The sequence below is a fragment of the Oratosquilla oratoria genome, chromosome 4 (assembly GCF_046742065.1).
Source record: "Oratosquilla oratoria isolate Oo_2021 chromosome 4, ASM4674206v1, whole genome shotgun sequence".
Lineage (NCBI taxonomy): Eukaryota > Metazoa > Arthropoda > Malacostraca > Stomatopoda > Squillidae > Oratosquilla > Oratosquilla oratoria.
Genome location: NC_134780.1, coordinates 69,753,244 through 69,780,070, shown reverse-complemented (window position 1 = coordinate 69,780,070; position 26,827 = coordinate 69,753,244). Strand labels below are relative to the sequence as shown.

General features: G+C 39.8%; 1 protein-coding gene across 6 annotated transcripts in view; it reads left to right on the top strand.

Moving 5' to 3' along the window:
* The window catches only part of MESK2 (misexpression suppressor of KSR 2), a 745,500-nt gene that overhangs the window by 659,710 nt on the left and 58,963 nt on the right, over nt 1-26,827 (top strand). For all 6 annotated transcript variants that reach the window (XM_076184260.1, XM_076184256.1, XM_076184257.1 and 3 more), the window contains 4 exons: nt 430-646; nt 18,893-18,996; nt 20,226-20,367; nt 24,889-25,030. In XM_076184260.1, the coding sequence (XP_076040375.1) occupies nt 430-646; nt 18,893-18,996; nt 20,226-20,367; nt 24,889-25,030 (605 nt within the window). The remainder of the gene's footprint in view (nt 1-429; nt 647-18,892; nt 18,997-20,225; nt 20,368-24,888; nt 25,031-26,827) is intronic.

Sequence of the window (26,827 nt, the reverse complement as noted above, 5' to 3'; positions counted from 1 at the left end):
CTGCTGCAGTCTCTGTCGAGACAGCCAGACACTACCCTACGGCAGTGAGCTCAGAGCTCATTATTTGCCGATCTCTGGGTAGGTCTGAGACCACTCACACACCACACACCGTGACAGCAAGGTCACAACTCCTTGACTAACGTCTCGTACCTACTCCCTGCTAGGTGAACAGGGGTTACACGTGAAAGGAGACAAACCCAAATTATCTCCGCCCGGCCGGGGAATCGAACCCCGGTTCTCTGGCTTGTGAGGCCAGTGCTTTACCAATCCGCCACCGAGCCGTGTGTGTGTGTACACACACACACACACACACACACATATATATATATATATATATATATATATATATATATATATATATATATATATATATATATATATATATATACCCTACTATATTCCACTGATATTGTCACTCTTCCTCCGCAGGACAATGCCTAGCGACTCCCTGGACGACGCGGACCTCCGCCATGTGCAACTCTCCGTGGCCAACTCCCGCAGCCTGAGCGAGGACGGCTCCACGGGGGTTAAGGAGACAATCGACACCCAGCATGGGCCCATCACGGTGTCCGTCTGCGGCGATCGTTCGAAACCCATCATATTGACCTACCATGACCTAGGCTTGAACCATATCACCAATTTCCAGGTTAGTTTTGCCATGTTTATTTTATTTATTTATTTATTTATTTATTCTAAGTTCCAGATAGTATTCAAAGGCCAAAAAGATCTGCTTAAAATTGAACCTCGACGAGGATAAATCAGGGAATATATATACTATTCGGAGTAAATTACCGGGCATTAACCATTACAGATTTTTTTTTAGCATTAGAATTCGTATTTCACCAATAATTCGAAGCAAAAATAGGAAAAAAGGTGAATGTAAGAGTTCGCTATCTGATTAGTGTCTCCATGTCACTATTATTATTATATATATTTTCCAGTTGAATCATGTCCTGTAACAAATCACTGGAAACGAAATAGTAATAACGATACTGGATTTTTAAATTAAAAGAATTTAACTACATGACCAAGAACGCTCGCTAAATTTGTCATAGATTATGGAGGTAAAGACTGTAATCATTGTAACCTATCTTGTTTAGCAACAAAATTAGCACCCTCTCCACTGACATGAATTTTACCATTTTGAAAAACAAATAACGCCGCTATTTTTTGCTTCAGACATTTTTAAATGGAAATAATTTCCTTGTATATATATATATATATATATATATATATATATATATATATATATATATATGTATGTATGTATGTATGTATGTATGTATCAAGGACTACTATTGAACAGGACGTGCACACCCAGATTCCTGGCTCCGCTAGCGGAAGCCATTGCTTTCTTTGTAACCTAATATTTTATATTGGACAAATATATCAAAACTAGAAACCTAACATTGTATATAGGACAAACATATCAACTATTGACTTATTCAATGCAGTATAAGTTAATATAAACTTTTATAGTGAAATAAGAAATTATTTTCAAGGCACTGTTATGCTTTGAAATACTAATTTTAGCCAGACATAACATGTATTATTGTATGAGGTTAGTGGACACTTTAAAGGAACCCAAGTTGCTGTTGTTTTACATTTTACAAAATGGATTATAAACCTTTGTGATTGCAAACAAACAATCACACAAATAAACAGACATAGAAGCAAAAGCTTACCAGACTGCAGCGATTAATCAGCGAGCCGGGCCTTCTTTACAAAGGTCTGGAGAAGGACTGCATTCTTCTGCTGGTCTTTCTCTAGGTTGTGGAGTCCATTCAGGAGAACATTTGCCAGACAACGGAACATCTTGGGACAGTCAATGTCAATCCCACTGAAGCTGGCCAGTGTCGACAAGATCTCTATCAGTCTTTTCTGGCAGCAGGAACGGTGACGGGCTTCCTTGATGAAACACAGTCTACATCTGACAAGATCAAAAGTGCACACATGTGGAGTTGTCAGGGAACCTCTGGACACTGTCTCGATAAAGTCCTTAACGTCACTGGTCACAAGAGGTTCCTCGGCGCTGAAGACCACATCGTCCACGCACTTCGTTTCAAGCCACCCCGCCACATAGGCCGCACTGCACTCTTCATTCACAGTCAGTGTCACATCTGTGGTGCACCTCTCAATAGAGGCTGCATCCTCTAGGTCAATTGCAGTCCCCAAGCAGGTATGTTCCTTCGACACAGGGTGGACATCGATGGACTGGAGGTTTACGGCAGCATATCTCGTGAGCCGCTGCTTGCATGCGGAGAGCACATCCCCAGTGGTCATGAAAGAGTTTGCACCAGTTGATTGATGGTAGACTGAAAACTCCCCCGCAAGCCGGTCACTCTGGATTTCACGCAGCAGGACATAATGGAGGTCAGCGTTTCTGAACAAGTAGCGGCAAACGGCAGTCAGTCCCTGCATAGTCTGCACTAGTTCATTCTTGGTGTCATGGGTGAAACTTTTGATTCGATTTGCTCCATGTCCTGAAGAAACCTCTTTGAAAATCAGCAGGAAAATCTGCAGGCTGGTGGACTGGGGATCCTGAACAGCTCGATATGGATCGTTCATGCGCTGATCTTGCCCCTTCCCAGATACATTCACTAAATTCCACCAGTTGAGGATGATTTGGATGAACTTAGCAGTGTCATGACATCCTCTGAGCTTCAATGAAGCCACAACCTTTTCATTGAAGACCTTCAAGACATGCTGCACATTTTGTAGTTGAAGTCGTGAGGGGTTGACAGCAAATTTAGTGAGGGGAGTAGTCTTCAGAATACTGCCTTTCTCTGACTCGTACAGTTCCTTGACGTCAGCAAATGATGCTGTTGTTTTATTGTCAAGACTGATCTTCTGGCACTTCTCACTGATCCAGTTGTTGCGGATGCACTTCAGAAGATGCACTGTGTCAAAAAGGAGAAACCAGACACGATCTTTGTCAAGAGTATGCTTGGTTGTGGCACGGCAATCGCCCGGAAAATCAAACAGCTTACAGTACTGCTGGTATCTTGTGGTTGTCTGTGATAGACCCGATGACACGCCCACCTGCCCTCTCAACAGCAGCTGCCGCCTCCTTCACACGCTCAAGCTGGTATGCTGCTGTGAGCTTGTGGACGGATGTCACAGAAATCATAATACTAGGTCCTCTGTGCAGCGACTTCAAACGTCTATTATCCTGTGGGGAAAGCTGTTCTTTTTCAGGTCTCTTCTATAATTGTCTTTTTTTTTCCGTGTCCTCTTTTATCTCTACTATCCCATTTTATTAGATCCTCTCTATCAATTGAAGAGTGTTTAGTAGGGGAAGGTAAGGACCCTGTAGTTTGCTTAAGTGCCGGGGGCAATGATATAGGTAAGTTAGGGAGTGAGGAATTGTTTGCGCGGTTCCGGGATGCGCTAGACAAGATTAGAAATAGGGGAGGTGTTCCATCTGTATGTGGAATCCTTCCGAGGCGTAGAGTTTGAGGCATGTGGTATTCCAGGGCTATTGCAATGAATAGCAGGCTGGCAAAACATTGTAAGGCCAATGGATGGGCATTTGTCGACAACTGGGACCGCTTTTACGGTAGGAATCATCTATTTACAAGGGACGGGGTGCACTTGTCGCCCAGAGGATTTTGGCTCCTTGCTGAATCCCTTTAGTGAGAAGTAGGCATCCTACAGGGTTTTTTTCGGGTAGATTACGTGGGAGTAGGGGGGAAGGATCGGAATATAGTTTAGGCAATAGAAACAACTTAGAGAAGGAGTGTGAAAAGAATCACCAAAGCAGGTGGAGGGAAGATAAACTAAAAGTTTACTATACAAATAGCAGAAGCATAATTAACAAAGTTGATTTGCTGCGAGGTAAAGCATGCGTAGAGAATTTCGATATTATAGCTATTACTGAATCCTGGATCAACATGGCTGATAAACATTTCCTTCCGGAAATCGAAATAGAAGGATATAAGTTTTTTCACAAGGATAAGGTTGGCAGGAGTGGGGGAGGTGTAGCACTTTTCGTTAAAGATACAATAAATTGTATAATCAACAATTCGATTAAGGAAGAGGACTGTACGGAATCCATTTGGGTAGAGATTATAGGCAAGAATAAGAAAGTTATTATTGGCGTCTTGTATAGACCTGCTAACCTCAGCATTGAGTAGACTGATCCCCTGATTCATGAAATTCACAGAGCGTCCCAATACAAAAACGTTGTGGTCATGGGAGATTTTGATTATAGAAACATTGACTGGAAAACTTTAATAGGAGATCAGGAAACAAAGAAGTTCCTAGATGTGGTGCAGGATAATTTCCTAAAACAAGTGATTACCGATGCTACGAGGGGAGAAAGTATTCTGGACTTAGTTTTAACTAATAATGAGCACCTAATGAGTAACGTAAAAGTGGGAGATAGTCTAGGCTCTAGCGATCATCAAGAAATAAGATTTAATATTATTTGGGAAGAATTAAAAAGTACGAATAACGTCCAAGTACCAGACTTTAGGAGAGCAAACTTTGACAATATAAAAACCTATTTTAAATTGAATATGAAATGTCATGCGGATGTTTCGGACATTGTCGAGTCTCGGTGCGTGATCGGGGGTCAGGTCATGGCCAGGTGTTGGGTCACGGAGGATAATATTCATACCTTGGGTCAGGTCATTTGGGGGCGAGGGCTCAACATACAGGTCAGCTATTTGGATGAAATGTATAGCAATCTAACTGATTTAATTATTAATGCACAAAATATCCCCCTGAAGCCAATACGGAAAAATAGTAATACTCCCAAATGGATGACGAACAGATTGAAACATGAGATCGGAATGAAAAGAGAACTTTACGTAAAAATAAAAAACGGGGAAACACACCTTAAATCAACATATGGCGAAATGGCAAAGCTTGTTAAAAAGAATACACGTACAGCGAAACATAATTATGAAATTAAGGTTGCTAGTCAAGCAAGATCCAAAACAAAGGGTTTCTTTCATCTCTATAGAACACAAAATAAAGAAAGAATAGGACCAATTAAAAACGATGAAAATGTCATGATAGAATCGGAGGGGAAAATGAGTGAGAAGTTTAACTATTACTTTCTATCGGTGTTTACTAATGAGAGGTTAGATAAAGTATCTGACTGCGATCCGATTTTCAGAGGGGATAAAGAAAGTAGTCTACCTAATATCAGCATTAGTAAAGTAGAAGTAATCAAACAGATTGAAAGACTTAAAGCTAGTTTACATCGGACAGACTGGGAGGGATTTGGACACTTGGATGATCGAACATAAACGTTCCATTAAATATGGACAAGAAAGCTCAGCTGTGTTCCAACATGTTAAACAATTTCAACAATGTTTAGACTGGGACAAAGCTGAGCTTATTTATAAATCTAGATGTGAGTTCCGGAGAAAAAATGGTAGAATCTACTATAATTGAATACCAGCCCAATATGAACATTTCAAAGAGGCAATGGTCCCCGGATATAATTTCAGGACTTTTCATCACCAGCCTATTAAAAAGACATTTGCCTCCTGACCTCACATACGGAGTGAGCCGAGGGTAAAGACCTCTCCTAATGTTCCCCTTTGCCCTGTCAAGGGTGCTACTTAAGTAGCATTCACTATTCCAATTTGTATCTACTGAAGAGGATTGCAGTTTGCAATCGAAATATATAGATTCCCCGTCTCCAGTCTTTTTTACTCCAACAGTGGTTTTCATGTGATATATATTCTGTATATATATATATATATATATATATATATATATATATATATATATATATATGTGTGTGTGTGTGTGTGTGTGTGTGTGTGTGTGTGTGTGTGTGTTTACCTAGTTGTATTTTACGGGAAGGGAAGCTATGCTCGTGGGGTCCCATCTTCGTATCTCGTTTTATCTATACTGTTTTTAGATTCGTGTATCGTTTTTGCACACACCACATTTTCATCTAACTTGTTCCAAACGTCTGTTACCCTCTGGGGAAAGATGTTCTTTTCCTGATCTCTTCTATAATTGTCTTTTTTGATTTTCTTTCCGTGTCCTCTTGTATCTCTACTACCCCATTTTATTAGATCTTCTCTATCAACAATTTCTATGCCTTTCATGATTCTATAGTTATCAAGTCTCCTCTCCTTTTTGCTCTAATGTCTGTAGCTCAAGTTTTGCTAGTCTCTCCTCATATGATAGTTCTGAGAGTGTTGGTGCCAATTTCGTAATTGCTCTTTGTATTCTTTCAAGTTTATACATTTTTTGTACTTGGTGACCATGTCGCTGCATACTCCAATCTTGGTCTTATCAAAGTGACCAGTATTTTCTTCACCATTTCTTCGTCCAGGTATGTAAATGCCACTTTGATTGTTCTTATTAAGTTATAAGTTTCTCCAAAAATTCTGTTTATATGTTTCTCAGGGGACATATTATTCATAATGACTCCCAGGTCCTTCTCATTTTCTACTTCTTTAATTTCTTCCTCTCCCAATTTATATGATCCCACTATTCTTTTTGGGCTCCTTCCAAATTCCATTATACTACACCTCTTAATGTTGAATTCCATCTCCCACTTCCTACTCCATTCCCATACTTTATTGAGATCACTCTGCAGCGACTCACAATCTTCTACAGTGTTCACTTTTTTCAACAATTTTGCATCATCCGCAAATAAGCTCGTATAACTTTCAATTCCTTTATCCATATCATTAATATATATATCAAACATTATTGGGGCCAGACCTGTTCCTTGTGGAACTCCACTAATCACTTCACCCCATTTAGAATGTATGTCTCTTATCACTACTCTCATTTTTCTTTCATTCAGGAAGTCTTCCATCCACTTTAGCAGTTTGCCCTGTATTCCTCCTGCAGTTTCTAATTTATTTAGCAATTTCGTATGTGGCACCTTATCAAAAGCTTTTTTCAGGTCTAGAAATGCACAATCAGCCCATCCATCTCTATCTTGTATTACATATATTAGTCTTGGATAGAAACACAAAGTTTGTGACGCATGATCGTCCTTGCCTAAATCCAAATTGCCTTGGATTTAGTACGTTGTTTTTTCCAAATACTTTGCCCATCTAATTTTGATAATTCTTTCACAAATTTTAGCTACCGTACTTGTAAGAGAGACCGGTTTATAGTTAGTAGGATATTCCTTGTTTCCCCCTTTATATATTGGTACTATATTTGCCCTTTTCCAATCTTCTGGAACTTTTCCTTCTTTCAATGAACTGCTTATTAGACTATGTATTTTGTCTGTTAGTTCATTATTGCATTCTCTCAAAATCCAGTTTGCCATTTCATCTGGTCAGTGCGATTTTCTGACATCGAGGTTACTCAAGTGATTCATTATTTCTTTCCTTGTTACTTCTATCTCTTTCATAGGGGGGGACTTCCTCCTCCCACTCGACATCTCTAAGTTGTATGTTCTCCCTCGTAAACACCGATTTAAAATGCTTGTTCATAATTTCTGCCATTTCTATTTCCTATGTGTATTCAATTCCTCCTTTTTGTAGTTTCTCTAATTCTTGTTTGTTTTTCAGTTTGTTGTGTACAAATTTATAAAATAGTTTTGGTTGATCTTTACATTTTTCTATGACATCTTTTTCGTATTTTTTCTTTTCTTCTCTACACACTTGTACATATTGATTTCTATAACCAGTATATACTTTCTATTTTCAGGTCTTATCTTTTTTCCATTTTATCCCAGCTTTTTAACTCCCTACATCTTTTGTTGTACCAACCCTTTACATATCCTTTTTCTTGTTTTTGTCTTGGAACATACTTTTCCCCTCCTTTATAATTTTTTGTCAGAATATTCAGTTTCTCTTCTACTGTTGTTTACTCCTTGTGTTTCCTTTCCCAGTCTTCTTTTTTTAAAGAATGCTCTTATTTGATAAAAAAAAAAATTATATCATACATCAATCTTCCCTTTCTATATTGTTCGTTTTTTCCCATGTATTTTTCCTCGTTTAGTTCCAGTTCAACCAATATATGGTCACTTTTACATATTGGTGTCTTATATTCAATCTTGTCCACTATTTCAGGTTCTGGTGTGATTATTAGGTCCAGTATCGATGGTTCTTCCTCATTTCTATACCTAGTATTCCCTTGTATCCATTGCGTAATAATATGTTCTATAATCATATCAAGTAGTACATTTCCCCATAGGTCGTCTCCACCCTTCACTATCATCTCTTCCCAACAGATTTCTTTACGAGTACAATTAAAGTCACCCATTATAAATATTCCTCCATCTTCCATTATCTTATTTAGTGTTATCCTTGTGTCTTCTAACATATTTTTGTGTTCTCTCTCTTCCCATAAAGCCGTTTTAGGAGGCACATAATTTACCAAAAACTTCCTGCTCTTCTTACCCCTGTCCTTTATTTCCATCATAATTATCTCTACTCTATTGTTTCCATATGTAACATTCCTCACATTTATATCCTCAATCAGGAACATAACTCCACCCCCTTGTTTTACCTCTCTGTTTCTGATCCAATAATTATATGCACCATGTCCTACACTGTTGGGTGGTAGTGGACCTTTCAATTTTATCTCTACAATTCCCATTATGTCCGGATCTTTTTCCTTCAGCTAATCATTCAGTTCGTTCAAGCCTGTTATTAAGCCATCTATATTTGTGTAAGACACTTTTAATTTTCTGCTACTTCCATTGTGTTTCCTGTTTCCCTTCTGTTTTTCTCTGCTATGAACCATTTCCTCACTTTCATATCCACTACTCTCCAATAGAATTTCTCTTTTTCTGACTGTTCTTTTCTCGTTTTTTCCTTAGCTTCTAGTCTTTTTGTTTTCTCCTCTCTTTCCTCTTTATTCATTTCTCTTTTTATCCATACCTGTTTATATTGATCACTGCTAGTTTCCCTGTTTTTGCTAAGATATTCTCTGCTGTTGTTTGTGACCTGGATTTCACCTTAACTGGTCTGGTCTTATCTGTATTGTATTTCCCTATTCTATATATTTCTTCTATTTATTTCCCTGTTTTATGGTTCATCTTCTTGAACTGCTTCTAATATCTTATTTACTTTTTCCTTTTCTTCCTTTATTCTTGTAGTCCTATTTGGATTATACTTCTCTTCCATCCTTAATATAATTATACATTTCTTTTTATCCACTAAGTCTCTTACTATATTCTCCTTCTCCCTCATCACTGTAATAACTGTGTTTTCAGTTTGTTTTTTCATCAGCTGTTCCATTATACCTCTAAATTCCATTTTGTTGTTCTCTTGTACTTTTTTTTAACCACTTACCTCTTCTGCTATGTACTCTTTATTCTCTTTATTACTCTTCAATTCCTCATTCTCATTTTTTACTTCTCTTAAATGTCTTTTTAATTCTTCTATTTCTTTAGTTAGGTTTTGATTCTCCTTCTTTAGTTCTTCCAGTTTATCAACTCGTTGAGTAATCAACTCTATTTGGTTAAACCTAACTTCTCAATTTTTATTAATTTCTTTTAGTTTCTCCAGTCGGGGGAGGTTGCCATTTCCTTCCTCATTAAAACCATGAAAATAGTTATCTTCACATTCCATTGCGCTGCTCTTATCTATATTTCTAATTTTTACATTCTTACTAATCTCTTCGACTTCGCCATTGTCGTCTGGCCGTCTTTTGTTGACATGGCGTCTAACTTCCCTCCCCTTCCTCATTTCCTTCCATTTTCCTCAGTAATCCCTCCCCTTCTCCTTTTTCTTCACCTTCCCACTACACCACGAGCTTTCCCCTTTCCTATTAATACAACACAGGTACTTCTTTGTCGTTGTGATCCTCGAAATTTGAAGATATCACCGGAGTCCAGACCTCGCTGCCACCCCGACCGACGTGTGTGTGTGTGTGTGTGTGTGTGTGTGTGTGTGTGTGTGTGTGTGTGTGTGTGTGTGTTTACCTAGTTGTATTTTGCGGGAAGGTGAGCTATGCTCGTAGTGTCCCGCCTTTGTATCTCGCAGTGTCTAGTTTGCTTTTAAACTTATGAATGGTTTTTGCGCATACTATTTCATTATCCAGCTTGTTCCAAGTGTCCACTACTCTATGTGGAAAACTGTTTTTCTTCGGTTCTCTTCTGTAGCTATGTTTTTTTTTTTTTCTTTCCATGTCCTCTTGTGTTTCTCTTGTCCCAGTTTAGTAAGTCCTCTCTATCGAGTATCTCTGTGCCTTTCATGATTCTGTAGATGGTCAGTAGGTCACCTCTCTTCTTTGCTCCAGCGTCGGTAACTCCAGTTTAGCCAATCTCTCCTCATATGATAGGTTTGCAAGGTGCCATTTTTGTTGCTGCTCTCTGGATTCTATTTTCTTTATATTCTTTTTGGTACTGGATGACCACAATGTCACCGCATACTCTAGTCTATGCCTTATAAATGTAACCAATATTACATGTGTGTGCGTGTGTGTGTGTGTGTGTGTGTGTGTGTGTGTGTGTGTGTATATAATATATATAATATATATATATATATATATGTATATATATATAATATATATATACATATATACTGTATATATATATATGTGTGTGTGTGTGTAATAAATATATATATATATATATATATATAATATATATATATATATATATATATATATATATATATATATATATATATATATATATATATATATATATATACTGGTATGTACAGTGGCACCTCAAAAACCGACCACATTTTGTTCCGAAAAGTTGGTCGAAAGTTTAAACCTTAGATTTAAAAACGAATTTTCCCATTTAAAATAATAGAAATACGATTAATCTGTTACAAGCCTGAGATGAATTACATATATAAACAGAAATACGTTCACATAAATTATATATAATATAAATACGTGTATATGTACATTGTGTAAAGTGTATTAAATGCATATAAACACAGTAATGATAAAAACACAAATACAGTAATGTAATAAAATAAAAAATAATAATACTGTACTATAATATGTCACATACCTGTTCGTCTACGAAGCGATGGCGTACGTGAAGGGCTGGGTGTGGAGGGAGGGGAGAGGAGGAGGAAATTATTGCTTGGAAGGGGAGTCTCCTTTCATAAAACAACTCGGCAATTGGCCTTCACGAGTTCTTTCCCTACGTTGTCTTTTTCCTCTGGAGACTCGTCGTCATCTCGAGTAGGTTTTCTTTTTTCTTTAAGGAAGAATTTGTCTAATGTTTGTTGCACTTTTCTCCGGTGCACGATTTTTCTAAAGTACGTCATGACGTTATCATTGAAAATGTTCATTGCACGGTTGGCAATTGCGGTATCGGGGTGGTATTTTTCAACGAAAGCCTGCATTTCAGTCCATTTATCACACAATTCGTTGATTTTAGCACTTGAAGCCTCTTCCCTTACCTCCTCTCCAGATGATATTTCTTTGACCTGTTCCTGTTGCAGGTTGTACGGGGTGGCCAATGAAACCATATCAACAATGCAAAATACTGTTATTCACAATGTGAGAAAGCACTACAGATACAAGCGTGCGGTCGCCTCGTAAGTCATTATGCCCTGTAAACCCAGAACCTAGAAAGGGAGAGAAAAGCAAAAACACAAACACAAGCGCAATATGCCGGCCGGCTAGAAAGTTCACAGCACTGCAACTTTGAAAGTTGCGTTTAGATTAGAAATGGAGAGAGTGAATGGTTTGAGGTAAAGGTGGGACTTCGTCAAGGATGTGTTATGTCGCCCTGGCTGTTCAATCTTTACATGGATGGGGTGGTGCGAGAGGTGAATGCAAGGGTAGTGGGTTAGGGGTTGGAGATGATTAAAGAAAATGGAGAAAAGTGGGAGGTGAGCCAGTTGTTGTTTGCCGATGACACTGCGCTTCTAGCAGGATCAGAGGAGGGATTGAGGAAGTTAGTGACAGAGTTTGAGAAGGTGTGTCAAAGAAGGAAGCTGAAGGTAAATATGGGTAAAAGTAAGGTGATGAGATGTACAAGGGGAAAGAGTGACAGCAGGCTGGAGGTGAGCATTAAGGGTGAAAGACTGGAGGAAGTGGATAGTTTTAGATACTTGGGTGCAAATGTGGCAGGAAAGGGAGGAGTGGTGGTGGAGGTAGAATTTAGATTGAGAGAAGCGAGTAAATGCCTTGGTGGATTGAAAAGTGTAATGAGTAATAAACATCTGGGAATGGATGCTAAGAGGAGGTTATATGAAGGAGTGATTGTGCCAACAGCATTGTACGGGGCAGAAACATGGAACATGAGAGAGGAAGAGAGTATGAGCTTGAATGTGTTTGAGATGAAATGTCTGAGAAGTATGATAGGGGTTACTAGGCTAGATAGAGTGAGAAATGAGGAGAGGAGAACAGGGGTGGAAAGGGAACTGGGAGAAAGGGTTGATGAAAGGGTATTAGGATGTTTTGGATATATGGAAAGAATGAGTGAAGAAAGATTAGTAAAATAAATGTGGAAGGCAGAGGTGGAAGGAGTGAATATGAGGGGGCGTCCTAGGATGAGATGGATGGATGGGGTGAAAGGGGCATTACAAAAGAGAGGAATGTCTGTGGAGGAAGGACGGGAGAGGACAGAAGATAGGGGTGAATGGAGAAGGGTAGTGTATAGATGATGCTGTGATGCATGAGGGGGAGTGGGTGGGGGATGGGGAGTGAAGTATATATGAAAAAAAAAAAAAAAACGGAGCCCGAAGGAATTTCTCCCCTTCTCCTTTTCTGCATGAGGGGACGGAGAGGGGGGGTCGCTGAAGTTATGAAGCGGCCCTGCTGTGGATGTGCTGTGTCTTGCGACACTGCTTCTGACCCAGGGTAGTGGACTGGATGCAGGGATGACCCGTCATCCAGGAGGTGCCCAGATAAGAGGGAGGGAGGAGGGTGGAGGGGAGTGGAATATATAGGAAATGGAATGGGTGGGAGTGGTTTCTATGCCTTTTTCTTTTTAACTAACCCCCAGGTAGGGGGAAAAAGCCTTTGGTGTATGTATGTATATAAAACGTTTTGACACAGAGCTGCTACTATATGTACGGGGTGGCCAATGAAACCATATCAACAATGCAAACTACTGTATTATTCACAATGTGAGAAAGCACTACAGATACAAGCGTGCGGTCGCTTATGATCGTAAGCAGAACCAAAACTGGCTCCGACGCCAAGCCACGCCAACAAGCTCAGACTTGGCGGGAAAAACATATACGCTTAACCTAAACACTTGGTTCTCACAATAATACATTAAATATATAATGATAAACAATATTACATATATATGTACAACACACAAGGAATATTATATGTCACCATTACAAGGTACATCAACTCTTCCGTGCTGAGCTCTGCAGAGTGGCCTTCAACGAGCTCATGCACGTCTGCTTCAACTTGAAGGCCCACGTTTTTACCCATAGACACAATATCATCAATAACAGTGACGTGTTCGACAGCAGGATTTGCATCGGGCTGAAAACCTTCAAAATCTCTTTCTGGGACACACTCTGGCCAAAGTTTTCGCCATGCACTTGTCAGAGTACGATACGACACTTGTCCCCAGGCCAAATCAATGAGGTTCGCACAACTTAGGATAGTGAAATGGTCTTTCCAAAAAGTTCTAAGGGTCAAGTTGATGTCACTCATTACTTCAAAACACTTGCGGAAGAGGGCTCGCGTGTACAGTTATTTTATTATATATATATATATATATATATATATATATATATATATATATATATATATATATATATATTCTTTATTAGAAATGACCTGTTGATCCATGGGTTGAAGAATCGGTGTCGTATTGGGGGGTACGAATTTAATAGTTATAAAACCTAACGAAGCTGATAATTCATCTTCTAAAGTAGGGGTGGGTGGGCAGGAGCATTATCTATCACAAAAGGCACTATTCATCAAGCCTTTTTCCTTGAGATACGCTTTTACTTGGGGTGGGGGGACATCTTTAATTCACTCCTTGAAGAATTGACGTGTTACCCAAGCCTTAGTATTGGTGCGCCACATAACCGGCAACGATTTTTTTTCCCTTGCGAATACACGGGGGTTGTCTGAATGATAAACCAGCAGGGGCTTAATCTTGCAATCACCACTGGCATTTGCACAAAACAGTTGTGTGAGATGATCTTTCATGGGTTTATGGCCAGGCAATGCTTTTTCTTCTTTAGTGATTAGGTACTGTTTGGAAGCTTCTTCCAAAACAGACCCGTTTCGTCGCAATTAAACACTTGGTGGGGCACAAATCCGTCAGCAGTAACATAGTCATTAAATATGTCAACGAATTCATCAGCCGCGGCCTGGTTCACACTAGCTGCTTCGCCATGTCTCGTTACACAGTGTATGCCAGTGCACTTTTTGAACTTTTCAAACCAGCCCCTACTGGCTTTGAACACGAACTTTTCACTGTCACTAGCACTACTCGTACTCGTAGTCGAAGCACTACTCGTACTTGGAGCTTTCTTCTCTAACTCAGCATAAATCGCCAAATCTTTCTCGCAAATTAACGCTTCACTTAAACTGTCCCCTGCTAATTCTTTTTCTCTTACGAAAATAAGTAATAGTTTCTCCATCTCTACCAGTTGGTTCCTTCTAGTGCTTAGCGATTTCACTCCCGTAGCCACATTTGCTTTTTTAATGATTTCTTTGTTTTTAAGGAACGTAGAAATGGTCGATTTTAGAATCTTATAATCGTTTGCCAAGCCGGACACACGAATGCCCCTTTCATGTTTCTCTATTTTTTTTTCTTTTTTCTTTTTTTAAGCTCAATAGTAGAGCGTACCACTTTTCGATTTTCACTTATGTCTAATTCTTTTTTTTTGGGGGGGGGGCATTGCAATTCACTAAGAGCGAATATATAAGCATAAACACTGACGAGCGGCACACAAGTGTACGCGACGACGATTGAATTAAGACTGATGCCTAGCTTCTCCCGCACGACGTACCAACATCAGCATCGAACGTTCGAGAAGCTTTTTGGGCGCTCACGTGATTAACGAATTTTGTTCGATTTTTATGTTTTCTTTTTTTGAAAGCAAAATTTTTCGAAAATTTTGGTCGGTTTTTTATTTGTTCGAGGTAAGAAACGTTCGATTTTTGATGTACCACTATATATATATATATATATATATATATATATATATATATATATACATAGAATAGAATATTCCGAAGGGCTTCTCCCTTTGTATGGGGGGGGGGGATGTCCCAGCTAAGGCACACACCCATCTAAAAAACATTTGTTTTCCCTTTTACATCCATACAAATGAAGTCATCTCTGCATCCCGCCCACTGCTCGAATCAGAATCATTGCAGCAAGACACAGCACCTCCTTAGCATAGCTCGACAGCCAAGGCTGGTTTACCCCCACTGTTTCATCACAAGGCAACCCTTCCCCCATATTCCGTAGAGAATTTGCAAAACAGACAAGAAACTTCTTTGAACCACATCAACTGTGACATTACTCAATCCTGGCACAACCCCACATGCTCACTCTGGCATTCCTTACCTTAACACAGTGGTCAGCAACCTGCAGCTCTTTCAAGCCACTTGTGTGGCTCCAGAAGCTTCTTACAAAATAATCATTCCATCAAAACAAAGACGTCATATACTGTAAATCTGCAAAACATTCCTAGCTAAATTTTATATATACAAGGTAACCAAAAAAGTTCTGTCCGTTTTTTGATTAGCCATTGAATGAAGTTATGATATATACGCAATGCTTGTAGCAATTGTTTTCAATTTCGAACAGCCGAAAGTAGGAACATCAGACGTTATAATAACACGCGCACCGTGCCCACCCATCAACACAGCGCTCCTAGAGGTCGGACGTCTCTGCACTCCAGCTCTCTCAACAAACGCCCAGGAATCTTCGCCGGCCGGTGGTGGCGAGGAGATTTATCTCCTTAGCTGCTGCCGGTCTGGCACAGGCCGACCTCTTCGTTGACGTCGGCAGGCGGGTTTACACCAAGACAAATACACATATTTCCCAAGTCACGTAATTCTCTGTTTTCAGAGTAGTGCTTGAAAGAAAAGAGGCACACGCACAACTTGCTCGTTGGCTTAGCAGAGGCCCAAACCGTCTCTCACTCAGAACCCTCAATCTGATCGCGGGCCGGTCGACGGAGAAATTTGGGACACCTCTCTGTCTAACCGGCCTGCAACCTAACGCTGGCCTCTTCGCTGACGCTGGTGAGCGAGGTTACACTTCTGCTGACATTTTACACGCAATTCCCAATCGCGTAATTCTCTGTTTTCAGAGTTGTGATTGGAAGGAAGAGATCATACAACACCCGCCCGCTTGCCCCCCCCCCCTCGCACCGCCACTGAATCAATTCTACTGACCTTCAAACCCAACCTGGGGAAAAGCAGGCTACTCAGGCCCCACCTGTGGCTTATCAGGAACGCGCTCTACACGCTCGCCGGTGGTGGCGAGGAGATATATCTCCTTTGCTGCTGCCGGCCGACCTCTTCGTTGACGTCGGCAGACGGGTTTACACCGCCCGCCTGCCCCTCCCCCCCTCGCACCGTCACTGGATCAACTGTGGCTTATCAGGAACGCGCTCTACACGCGGGAAGTGAACTCTACTCACTTCCCGTAAGATACATACACACACCTCTCACAAACATAGCCACGCCACACGCACAAACATCTACACTTACTTTTTCTTCGACTAAAATTCGCTTCCTTTCTAACTTTCTCTTATACTACATCTTCTCATTTCAGTTTACCTCCCACTAAAGATTTTTCCGTTTTTCCACCTTTCTCTTCTACTACATCTCCTACCATTTTCAAACTTTTGTTGGTAACCCTAATCCTACTCCCGGCGTCGGCGCCGCCGTCCAAGCTCCCAGTCCATTTCTCCCGAGCCACGACTACAAACTGCCCCAAATCGCTCGCTAATTCGCCCGGTGGCAATAGCCCTCTTTTATACGTTACTATCTTTTCATTTTCTTACAGACATTCTTCCCCTCCCACAGAAACCGATCCCGCGCAAGCGGGTGGTCTTTCCTAGGAATTCAGAATTCAGAATTCAGTTATACACCGGACAGCAGCGGAGAAGGATGGAAGTGTCTACAGATCTCGTTCGGGGCTGTTTGCTTTACGACTTCAAAGTGGGCTTATCTGCAGCTGCATCAAGTCGCCGCATATGTCAAGCGTTTCGGGATAGTGCTGTGAATGAACGTACTGCAAGGCGTTGGTTTAAAAAAATTCAAGTCGGGAGATTTGTCCCTCCGTGATGAGCCTCGCAGTGGACGACCACAGGTCTTGAATGACGGAGTCCTGAAGGCGGCCATTGAAGAGGACAGTAGTCTAACGTTTGGTGAACTTGCAAGACAGTTCAACGTCTCCGATGAAACAGTTAGACTTCACCTGCACCGCGTAGGTAAGACGTTCAAACTGATCAAGTGGGTTCCGCACACGCTGTTGGAGGTCCACAAGAGACAACGAGTGGCAGCCTGCATATCGCTGCTTTCTCGCCACCGTATCGCATCCTTATTCAATCGAATGCTTACCAGTGATGAAAAGTGGGTTCTGTACGAAACTCCCAAGCGTTCCAGACATTGGTTGTCACCTCAGGATGCTGTCCCTCACACCGCAAGACCACCTATGCACCCACGCAAGATTATGCTTTGTGTCTGGTGGACAAGTTGTCAAGTGGTTCATTATGAGCTGCTACCAACGGGCCAACCGGTCACTCGAGACCTATACTCGCAGCAATTGAAATGTGTGCAACAGGCATTGCGCCAGAAGGAGCCAGCACTGGTGAATCGCAAAGGTGTACTTTTCCTCGATGACAACTCCAGGCCGCATGTCGCGCGAGTGGTCAGGGATACCATACAGCAACTTGGGTGGGAGACTTTGTGCCATCCACCTTATTCACCTGACCTTGCGTCATCCGATTACCACCTCTTCCACTCCCTGGATAATCATCTTCGTGGGAAATCCTTTACCAATGAAGCAGACTTGCGCCAAGCACTCACGGGCTTCTTTGCGTCCAAAACCCCCGAGTTTTACCACAAAGGGATTGAACAGCTGGAGACACGTTGGCAGAAGGTGCTGGATGCCGATGGCGATTACTTCGAAGACTAAATATAAGATATATATATATATATATATATATATATATATATATATATATATATATATATATATATATATATATATATATATATATATATATATATTTATATTTATATTCAACTTCGAAAAGATATGTTGCCATCAGTTATTATGATTTTTTTTTTATCATGGTTCTGACAGCACATTTATATTAAACTTTAAAAAGATAGCTCTTCTATCTATAAGGATTGCCAACCACTGCCTAAACACAATTTCCACTAAAGTAAAAAGTTTTGACTGCACCCTAGTGCCTATTCAATCGTTTTATGCTAAAACTATACTGTGTGTGAGAATACACCTCATTTATCATTTGTTGGAGGTATCTAGGCAACCATCGCTACACTGTCTTGATTAGCCAAATCTAGTCAAACTCAACTAGTGACTAAAAGGATTTTTTTTAGATATGTGATTCATTAATTGAGTGATATCTAAGAGGGTCTAACGGTTCGTCGAACGCGGTTCGACAAACACGTGTTTAAGTGATGTGTGAACGGGGTATTTGGGGTTTAACCAACGTGTTCGACAACCAAATACCCCGTTCACACATCACTTGAAACACATGTCTGTTGAACCGCATTCGATGAACCGTTAGACCGTGTAAACCCCCCTCTAACACAGTCATTATGATCATATGCTGAATACCATTTCATAAGATCATGTGAAAAGAATAAAACATGATTTTTTCAGTTAAAGAAATGGATAAAAACTAAATACTCTAACTATTAATGGCAATGTACAACTTCATTATTTTTAATGACCACACTGTGGAATACAAGTATGAATATGTCAACCCCAAACTTTCAATTTTAAGACTAATTTACAAACTATGATCTCACTGACCCCACTGTTTTGTCCCTTTCTTAGGCTTTCTTCTTGTACCCTGAGATGCGAACAATGGTACACAATTTCTGTATCATCCATGTCAATGCCCCCGGCCAGGAGGAAGGTGCCCCGACGCTACCAGAAGGGTGAGTGCAACGTTAGTTTTCACAAAGGTATTATTATTATTATTTTTCACAAGCCAAGGCCTACAGTATTAAGAAAAAATCTAGAATTATCTCAACACCAATCAAACACGCAATAATAAGATAATGGGAGACTTTTTTCCCTGTAATTACCAAGTAAGTCAAGCTGTCACAGTCGCTGTGCCCTGTCCCCTTTTTGATTGATAAAACTTGCACAGCAAAATAAAAAATAACAAGCATTTGATGAGCTCAATGTAGACTTGTATAATGAACCAGTCTCCTACTCTCCTCCACCTTGTCCTCTTTGCCCTCATTTACCTTGTCCTTGTCTTCTCCTTTCCTCCCCTCCTCCCTTTCCTCTCCTCTTCCCCCTCCTATTCCTCCTCCCTTTCCCCTTCTCCCTTCCTCTTCTCCTTTTTTCTTCTCTTTTCCTCCTCCCCATCCTCTTCCTTGTCCTCTTCCATGCCATTCTTTCAAAAGTTTTGCGTTTCATAAAGTTTAAATACTGTAAGATATGTATCATTTTGCCAGCAATAACAAGTACTTTTATCCTTCGAGATGATATCACATTGAAGTCTGTGAGTCATAGTGGTGGTAAAGGAAATACTAGAGAATGGCAAAACAGAGGGATTATGAGATATAAAAGTGGTCAGCATCCTTGTTTTTTTGAGGGGGGAGAGATAGAAAGAGAGAGAGAGAGGAGAAAAATCTCCAGTCATAAAAGAATACTTTATGACTGATCCATAGGGATGTCACTAAGGACCCTAGACTATTAACTACATAAAACCTATGCAGTAAGGATTCTGCAACTTTGCAGTGGGATGTGCTCTGTACTGACCCTACAGGAACCAGGGAAGGATGGAGATACAGCTAAATGTATTGAATTTATTTACCACACTCATTTCAACCAATGGCTTCATAAGGTGCATTTATTCAAGTAAACCTATTCTTTCCAGAGGAGATATATGATTCCTTGTGAATAAAATCAATATAGCTAATTGTCACTATCTGCATTTCCCAACACCTTACTTTAAAAGATGAGTAATTCAAGCCAGAAGGCAGTTTGCTGCATCTGAACCTGTTATTTTTTATCCATGAACACTGATGATAATCTGGCAACTGGTAGTCAACGATAGCTACCAGTAGCCTTAAATCAGAATGAACTTGATTGGACTTAGAAATTGTCCTTGGCAAGAATTTCAGACTAATTTATGTTCCTTCTCTCCTACTAGCTATGTATATCCATCGATGGACGACCTCGCAGATACGCTGACATCGGTCAAAAACCACTTCCACCTCAAAACCTTCATTGGCTTCGGCGCAGGCGTGGGAGCCAATGTTCTGGCGCGTTATGCTATCAAGTACCCCCAGGACGTAAGTTCATGACCATTTTACACATGTGTTGCATATGTGTGTATTTACCTAGTTGTATTTTACGGGAAGGGGAGCTATGCTTGTGGTGTCCCGTCTCCATATCTCATTTTATCTAGACTGTTTTTAAATTTGTGTATCATTTTTGCACACACCACTTTTTCATCTAACTTGTTCCAAATGTCCGTTATCCTGTGGGGAAAGCTGTTCTTTTTCAGGTCTCTTCTATAATTCTTTTTTTATTTTATTTCTGTGTCCTCTTGTATCTCTACCATCCCATTTTATTAGATCCTCTCTATCAATAATTTCCATGCCTTTCATGATTCTATAAATAGTTGTCAAGTCTCCTCTCTTCTTTCCTCCAATGTCTGTAGCTCAAGTTTTGTCAGTCTCTCCTCATATGATAGTACTGAGAGCATTGGTGCCAACTTCATAATTGCTCTTTGTATTCTTTCAAGTTTTGTTATACATTTTTTGTACTTGGTGACCACATTGTCGCTGCATACTCCAATCTTAGTCTTATCAAAGTGACTAGTACTTTCTTTACCATTTCTTCGTCCAGGTATGTAAATGCCACTATGATTGTTCTTATTAAATTATAAGTTTCTCCAAAAATTCTGTTTATATGTTTCTCTGGTGACATTATTCATAATAATGACTCCCAGATCCTTCTCATTTTCTACTTTTTTAATTTCTTCCTCTCCCAATTTATATGATCCCACTATTCTTTTTTTTTTGCTTTTTCCAAATTCCATTATACTACACTTCTTAATATTGAATTCCACCTCCCACGTCCTACTCCATTCCCATACTATATTGAGATCACTGTGCAGCGACTCACAATCTTCTATAGTGTTCATTTTTTTCAACAATTTTGCATCGTCTGCTAAAAAGATCATATAACTTTCAATTCCTTTATCCATATCATTAATATATATAGCAAACATTATTGGGGCCAAAACTGTTCCTTGTGGAACTCCACTAATCACTTCATCCCAATTAGAATGTTTGTCTCTTATCACCACTCTCATTTTCTTTCATGCAAGAAGTCTTCCATCCACTTTAGCAGTTTGTCCTGTATTCCTCCTGCAGTTTCTAATTTCTTTAGTAATTTCGTATGTGGCACCTTATCAAAAGCTTTTTTCAAGTCTAGAAATGTGCAATCAGCCCATCCATCTCTTTCTTGTATTATATCTATTAGTCTTGAATAGAAACACATCAAGTTTGTGACACATGATATTCCTTGTCTAAATCCAAATTGCCTTGGATTTAGTACATTGTTTTTTCCAAATGCTTGACCCCTCTAATTTCAATCATTCTTTCACAAATTTCAGCTACCGTACTTGTAAGAGAGACCGGCCTATAGTTAATAGGGTCTTCCTTGTTTTCCCCTTTATATATTGGTACTATATTTGCTCTTTTCCAATCTTCTGGAACTTTTCCTTCCTTCAATGAGCTGCTTATTAGACTATTTTGTCTGCTAGTTCATTCCTGCATTATCTCAAAATACAGTTAGCCATTTCATCTGGTCCATGCAATTTTCTAACATTGAGATTACTCAAGAAGCCATGCCAACATGTTTGCTGATGATGCAAAAATCATGAAAAGATTGAAAAACAAAGAAGACTGTAGGCTATTTCCAAAAGAACTAGAATCTATTTTTGCATGGAGTCAAGAATTGGAAATTAATTTTAATGCCAAAAAATGCAAAGCACTGGAAATGGGCAATACTGGCAAAAAAACATATTTAAACTATTCCTCGGAAAGAGAACCCATTACAAAAGCAAAAGAGGAGAAAGATTGTGGGAGAGACAGATGGAATGCTGTAGAAGATTAAAGTGATAATTCATTCTATGTATGAAGAGATGATTGAAAAAATCATCGAAACCCTGATCTGTCCAAGGCTGGAATATGTATGAGTAGTATGGTCCTCACCCAGAGTGAAGGATATATACAAAATTCAGAATTCAAAGGGCAGTGACCAAACTGGTCCCCAGCTTGGCAGATGAATTATATGAGGAAAGACTAAAAGCACTGAGTCTGTCAACTTTGAAGAATTGAAGAGAAAGAGAGGATATGATTGTAGTGTTCAGGTCAGTAAAATGTATGAAGAGATGATTGAAAAAATCATCGAAACCCTGATCTGTCCAAGGCTGGAATATGTATGAGTAGTATGGTCCTCACCCAGAGTGAAGGATATATACAAAATTCAGAATTCAAAGGGCAGTGACCAAACTGGTCCCCAGCTTGGCAGATGAATTATATGAGGAAAGACTAAAAGCACTGAGTCTGTCAACTTTGAAGAATTGAAGAGAAAGAGAGGATATGATTGTAGTGTTCAGGTCAGTAAAGGCATTGACAGAAGAGATGTCTTGATTAATTATAGGAGGGCTTTAAGAGATCATGAGAACAAATTAAGGAAGACTACATGTCTAAAGGATGTGAACAAATACAGTTTTCCATACAGATGCATAAATACTTGGAATAGCTTATTAGTGATATAGCCCAAGCTGGAACAATGCATGAATTCAAATCTAAATATGGTACTGTAATTGGAAATCAAGGATATAGATTAACTTTATTATACTACAGTTAGGTAGATAAAATTAAGTAAATACAAAACACAAGGGGAACTGGGATAACACAATGCACTGCACACTAGGACTTCACTGTCACAATCACATTAATCCATGGACCAACTGAGCCAAAGAACCATTCATCATGTCACTAATTTCTTTCACTAGAGTTGATTATATTTACTGCATCATGTTGAGGTAGGGAGCATAACTAAAAGCTGACATAGCCCAGGGATCAATCATGGGGCCTACCACTTGCTGGGTAGGCATGCTTTCCAATTACACCACAGTTGCTTTCAATGACTGCCTGCACATCTCCCTAGGACCCCATGCCCACCAGGTTGTCTTTTATCAACCTTCTCAGATCTTTCTTCTCTTTTGCCTTTGTAATGGATTCACTTCCCAAGGAACAGTTCAGTTATGGTTTTTTGGAGCTATTGTTCATTTCCAGTACTTTGCATTTTTTAGTATGTATTGAAATAAAAATTTCACTACTGGCTCCAAGCATATATACACTACTACCTAGATCTTTTTGTAGCAGCTGATGGTCCTCCTCACTTTTCACTCTTATGATCTTTGCATCACTTGTAATCATGTTAGCATAGCTTGTACCTTTCATCATATCATCAACATGTGTGATTGATTAACTAATTGTGTTTACCCAATTGTAATGTGAAGATATACACTTGTAGATTCCTGTATATTTTCATTTAAATACTTCCTCTTTTAAATTATTTCACAAATGATGCATCTGTATGTAAAACTGTCTCTTGATGTCCTTTAAGGACCAATAACAGGTACCTGCTTGTGGTGGTGTTGCAAGATGGACAGTGGAACTGCTCATATTCAGAAATTGTCAATCCCCTTATTTCCATCAGGAGATGCAGCCCAGAGGAGTTGACACACAATCTACAGACTAGGCCAAAGATCTCTATCAGTTTTAACTTTATTTCTTACACCCTTTTATGATATGGGGAGCTGACGCAACTGTTACCATCCTACTATCAGCCAATGACATAAAATTGAGTGTCAGCCCTCAGGATTGCACATCCTGATGGAAGTGAGGATGTTGACAGGTTTTGAAAATGGGCAGCTGTGATGTCCATCTTGGAGGACCACCATATGCAGTCACATGTCATTGGTCCCATGTCAGTCCCACAGTCTTACTAGTATATTTTTGGATGACACATTATTAATGACCAACACTCCCTAGACCTCATTTTGTTTTGTAATTGTTTCATTTTCCATCAAATTAGGTAATTTATTGATTATATCTTTATATCTTTGCCCATTTCCAGTAATGTTTTCCATTGAAATTTATTTTGTACACTTATTTTTTTTACTGTAAATCCTGTCTAGATCTTCCAGTAGCAATTTAGTCTATGTCTTCCACTCTGCTCATGGTCTTGCAGTATCTGCATAGCTTTTCTTATTCCATCCATCATGTCATTTATATAAATCAAGAACAGTATGCTTCTCACCCAGGACAATGGGTGGGATACAGGGATGACTTGTCATCCATGAGGAACTTAGATGAGAGGGAGGAAAGGGTGGTGGATGGGAGTAGTAGAATGGGTGGGAGTTGGTACTTGCATTCTGACTTGGCTATTTCCCTTTTAAAGGGGAAAAAACCTATGGTATATAGATAAAATAGAACATTATAGGTACCCCCCATGGTACTCCACTAGTTACTTCCCTTCATTATATTCTGGCCTTTATTTCTACTGTAAACCATATATCCCTCTGTTCTCTTACCTTAACTTTTTTTTAAGTTCATGTATTTAGTTATTCACTTCTTTACTCAGTTATTTTCCTCTAGTGATTTTTTACTACCACATGCAAAACCTTTGTAAAGGTGAATATGCTCATCATTCCTGATTTCTCATTATCATAGGACAATTTTATTCTTTTTCATTTTATTTTACTCTTATTTTGTATTTGTGTGCAGGTTGATGCCCTGGTGCTCATTAACTGCTCATCAACACAAGCTGGCTGGATTGAGTGGGGTTACCAGAAGCTCAATATTCGTCACATGAAAGCAGGCACCATGACCACGGGCACAGTTGACTACCTCCTCTGGCACCACTTCGGTATGTAATAGTAGTAATTGTTACTTTACATTTCATTGACTGGAAACCCTCACTAGTCAGCAACAATTATCAGGCTTTCAGTAATTCTCTCCAGGAAGAAATGTTGTATTATTGTCTTTGTTCTGAGTGTGGGAATGTTTTACTGTCACCAGCTTGTAGGAGGAAAAGGATGGAAGCAGTTGCCAGTTGTTCTCCTTGTACAAAAACACAAAAGAATTATAATTTATGCTTGAGCCCAGTCCAGAAACTGAGCACAAGCCCCTTAAAGTGGTACCTTTAGGTAGAGGTGAGGAAGCTGATGGGATTTGACATAGCACCTCCACAACAGAGCCTTACAGCTGAAACTGGTTTACCCCACCCCTTCCTTATATGGTGAACTCCCCTTATCCACTCAAGAATTTACTGAATAGACAAGAAGAAACCCCTGCAGGCCATGTCAGTTCTTTATCCATTAAGAACCAATCTCCACCCACATTTCTGTCTTGCCCTCTTCCTTCCCTGCTCAATAGACATTCCTCTTGAACCCAATGCCCCTTTCATCCCATCCATCCATATCTTTCTTAGACTTCCCCTTAAATTCACTCCATCCACCTCTGCCTTCCACACCCTTTTTGCTAGTCTTTTTTCTCTCATGCTTTCCATATGCCCAAGTCATCACAGTATATACTCTATTCAACCCAGTTTGTCAGCTCTCTTCCCACCCCTACTCTCTGACTCTTCTCTACATTTCTCACTCTCTCCATCCTTGGAGTCCTCACCATACTTCTTATAAACTTCATGGCAAAAACATCTAGGATGTGCTTTTGTCATCTGTAGATTCTAAGTCTCTGTTCCCTACAGTGTTGTGGACACAATTACCCTCTCTTACAGTATTTTTTATGCATTCATCCCCAAATACTTATTTCTTGTTACATTTTTCATTTCCTCCCCCAAACATTTACTTGCTTTCCTTACTCTGTAATTCACCCCCACCCGTGCTTTTTTATTTCTTGCTACCTGTTACCCTAAGTTTTTAAAGCTCCACACTTCATCCAGCCTTTTGCCTTTTAAGCTCTCCTACAGCTCACTGCCACCCTCACCCTTGTAATTTCATTAGTCACTGTTTCAACTCAGCTGCAAGTACAGTGTCATTCACAAAAACAAAAACAAAAAAACTTTCTCATCTTCCACTTCATTCCATTCTCACCAGCTCCAAACCTATGCCTAGCAGGCATGCATTCATGTCCCACACCACCTCCTCCATATACAGTGACCAACCATGGTAATATCACACAACCCTACTGCCAGGAGTTAACTGATGCTCAGTGCTTGCTTGGCTGCAGTAGTGACAGGTTGTGCAAGTGTTTGCTTCTAACTCCACCATTATTTCCCTTGGATTTTTTGTGCATTTATCATGTTTGTAGCCTTACTATGGACAATGTGAAACAGTTACTATCAGAAACTATTGCCCAGATTATTGCTGCAAAGGAAACAGAAGCAAATTAAGGAAATTGCCCTCTGCACATACAGTAGCCGCGAAAAGTTTGGGCGCAAAATTATAGGCGCCCCAACTTTCCCCTAAACTCAAAACATGCGAAAAATACAACTTTCCACCTAAACTTTTCGCTATTTTTCAATGCTAGCATTTGTACCCGTATTTAGCCGAGACAATACACACTATTTGGCAACTCTGTTTAGGCGCACTCGATGTCACATGGAGTCAGTTTCGAAACATCTCTCACGGAGAGTAGTCTTTTTTTTGCGGTGGTCTCTGTTTTTGTGCCTTGATATCTCCGTAATGGGAAGTGGTAAAGAGCT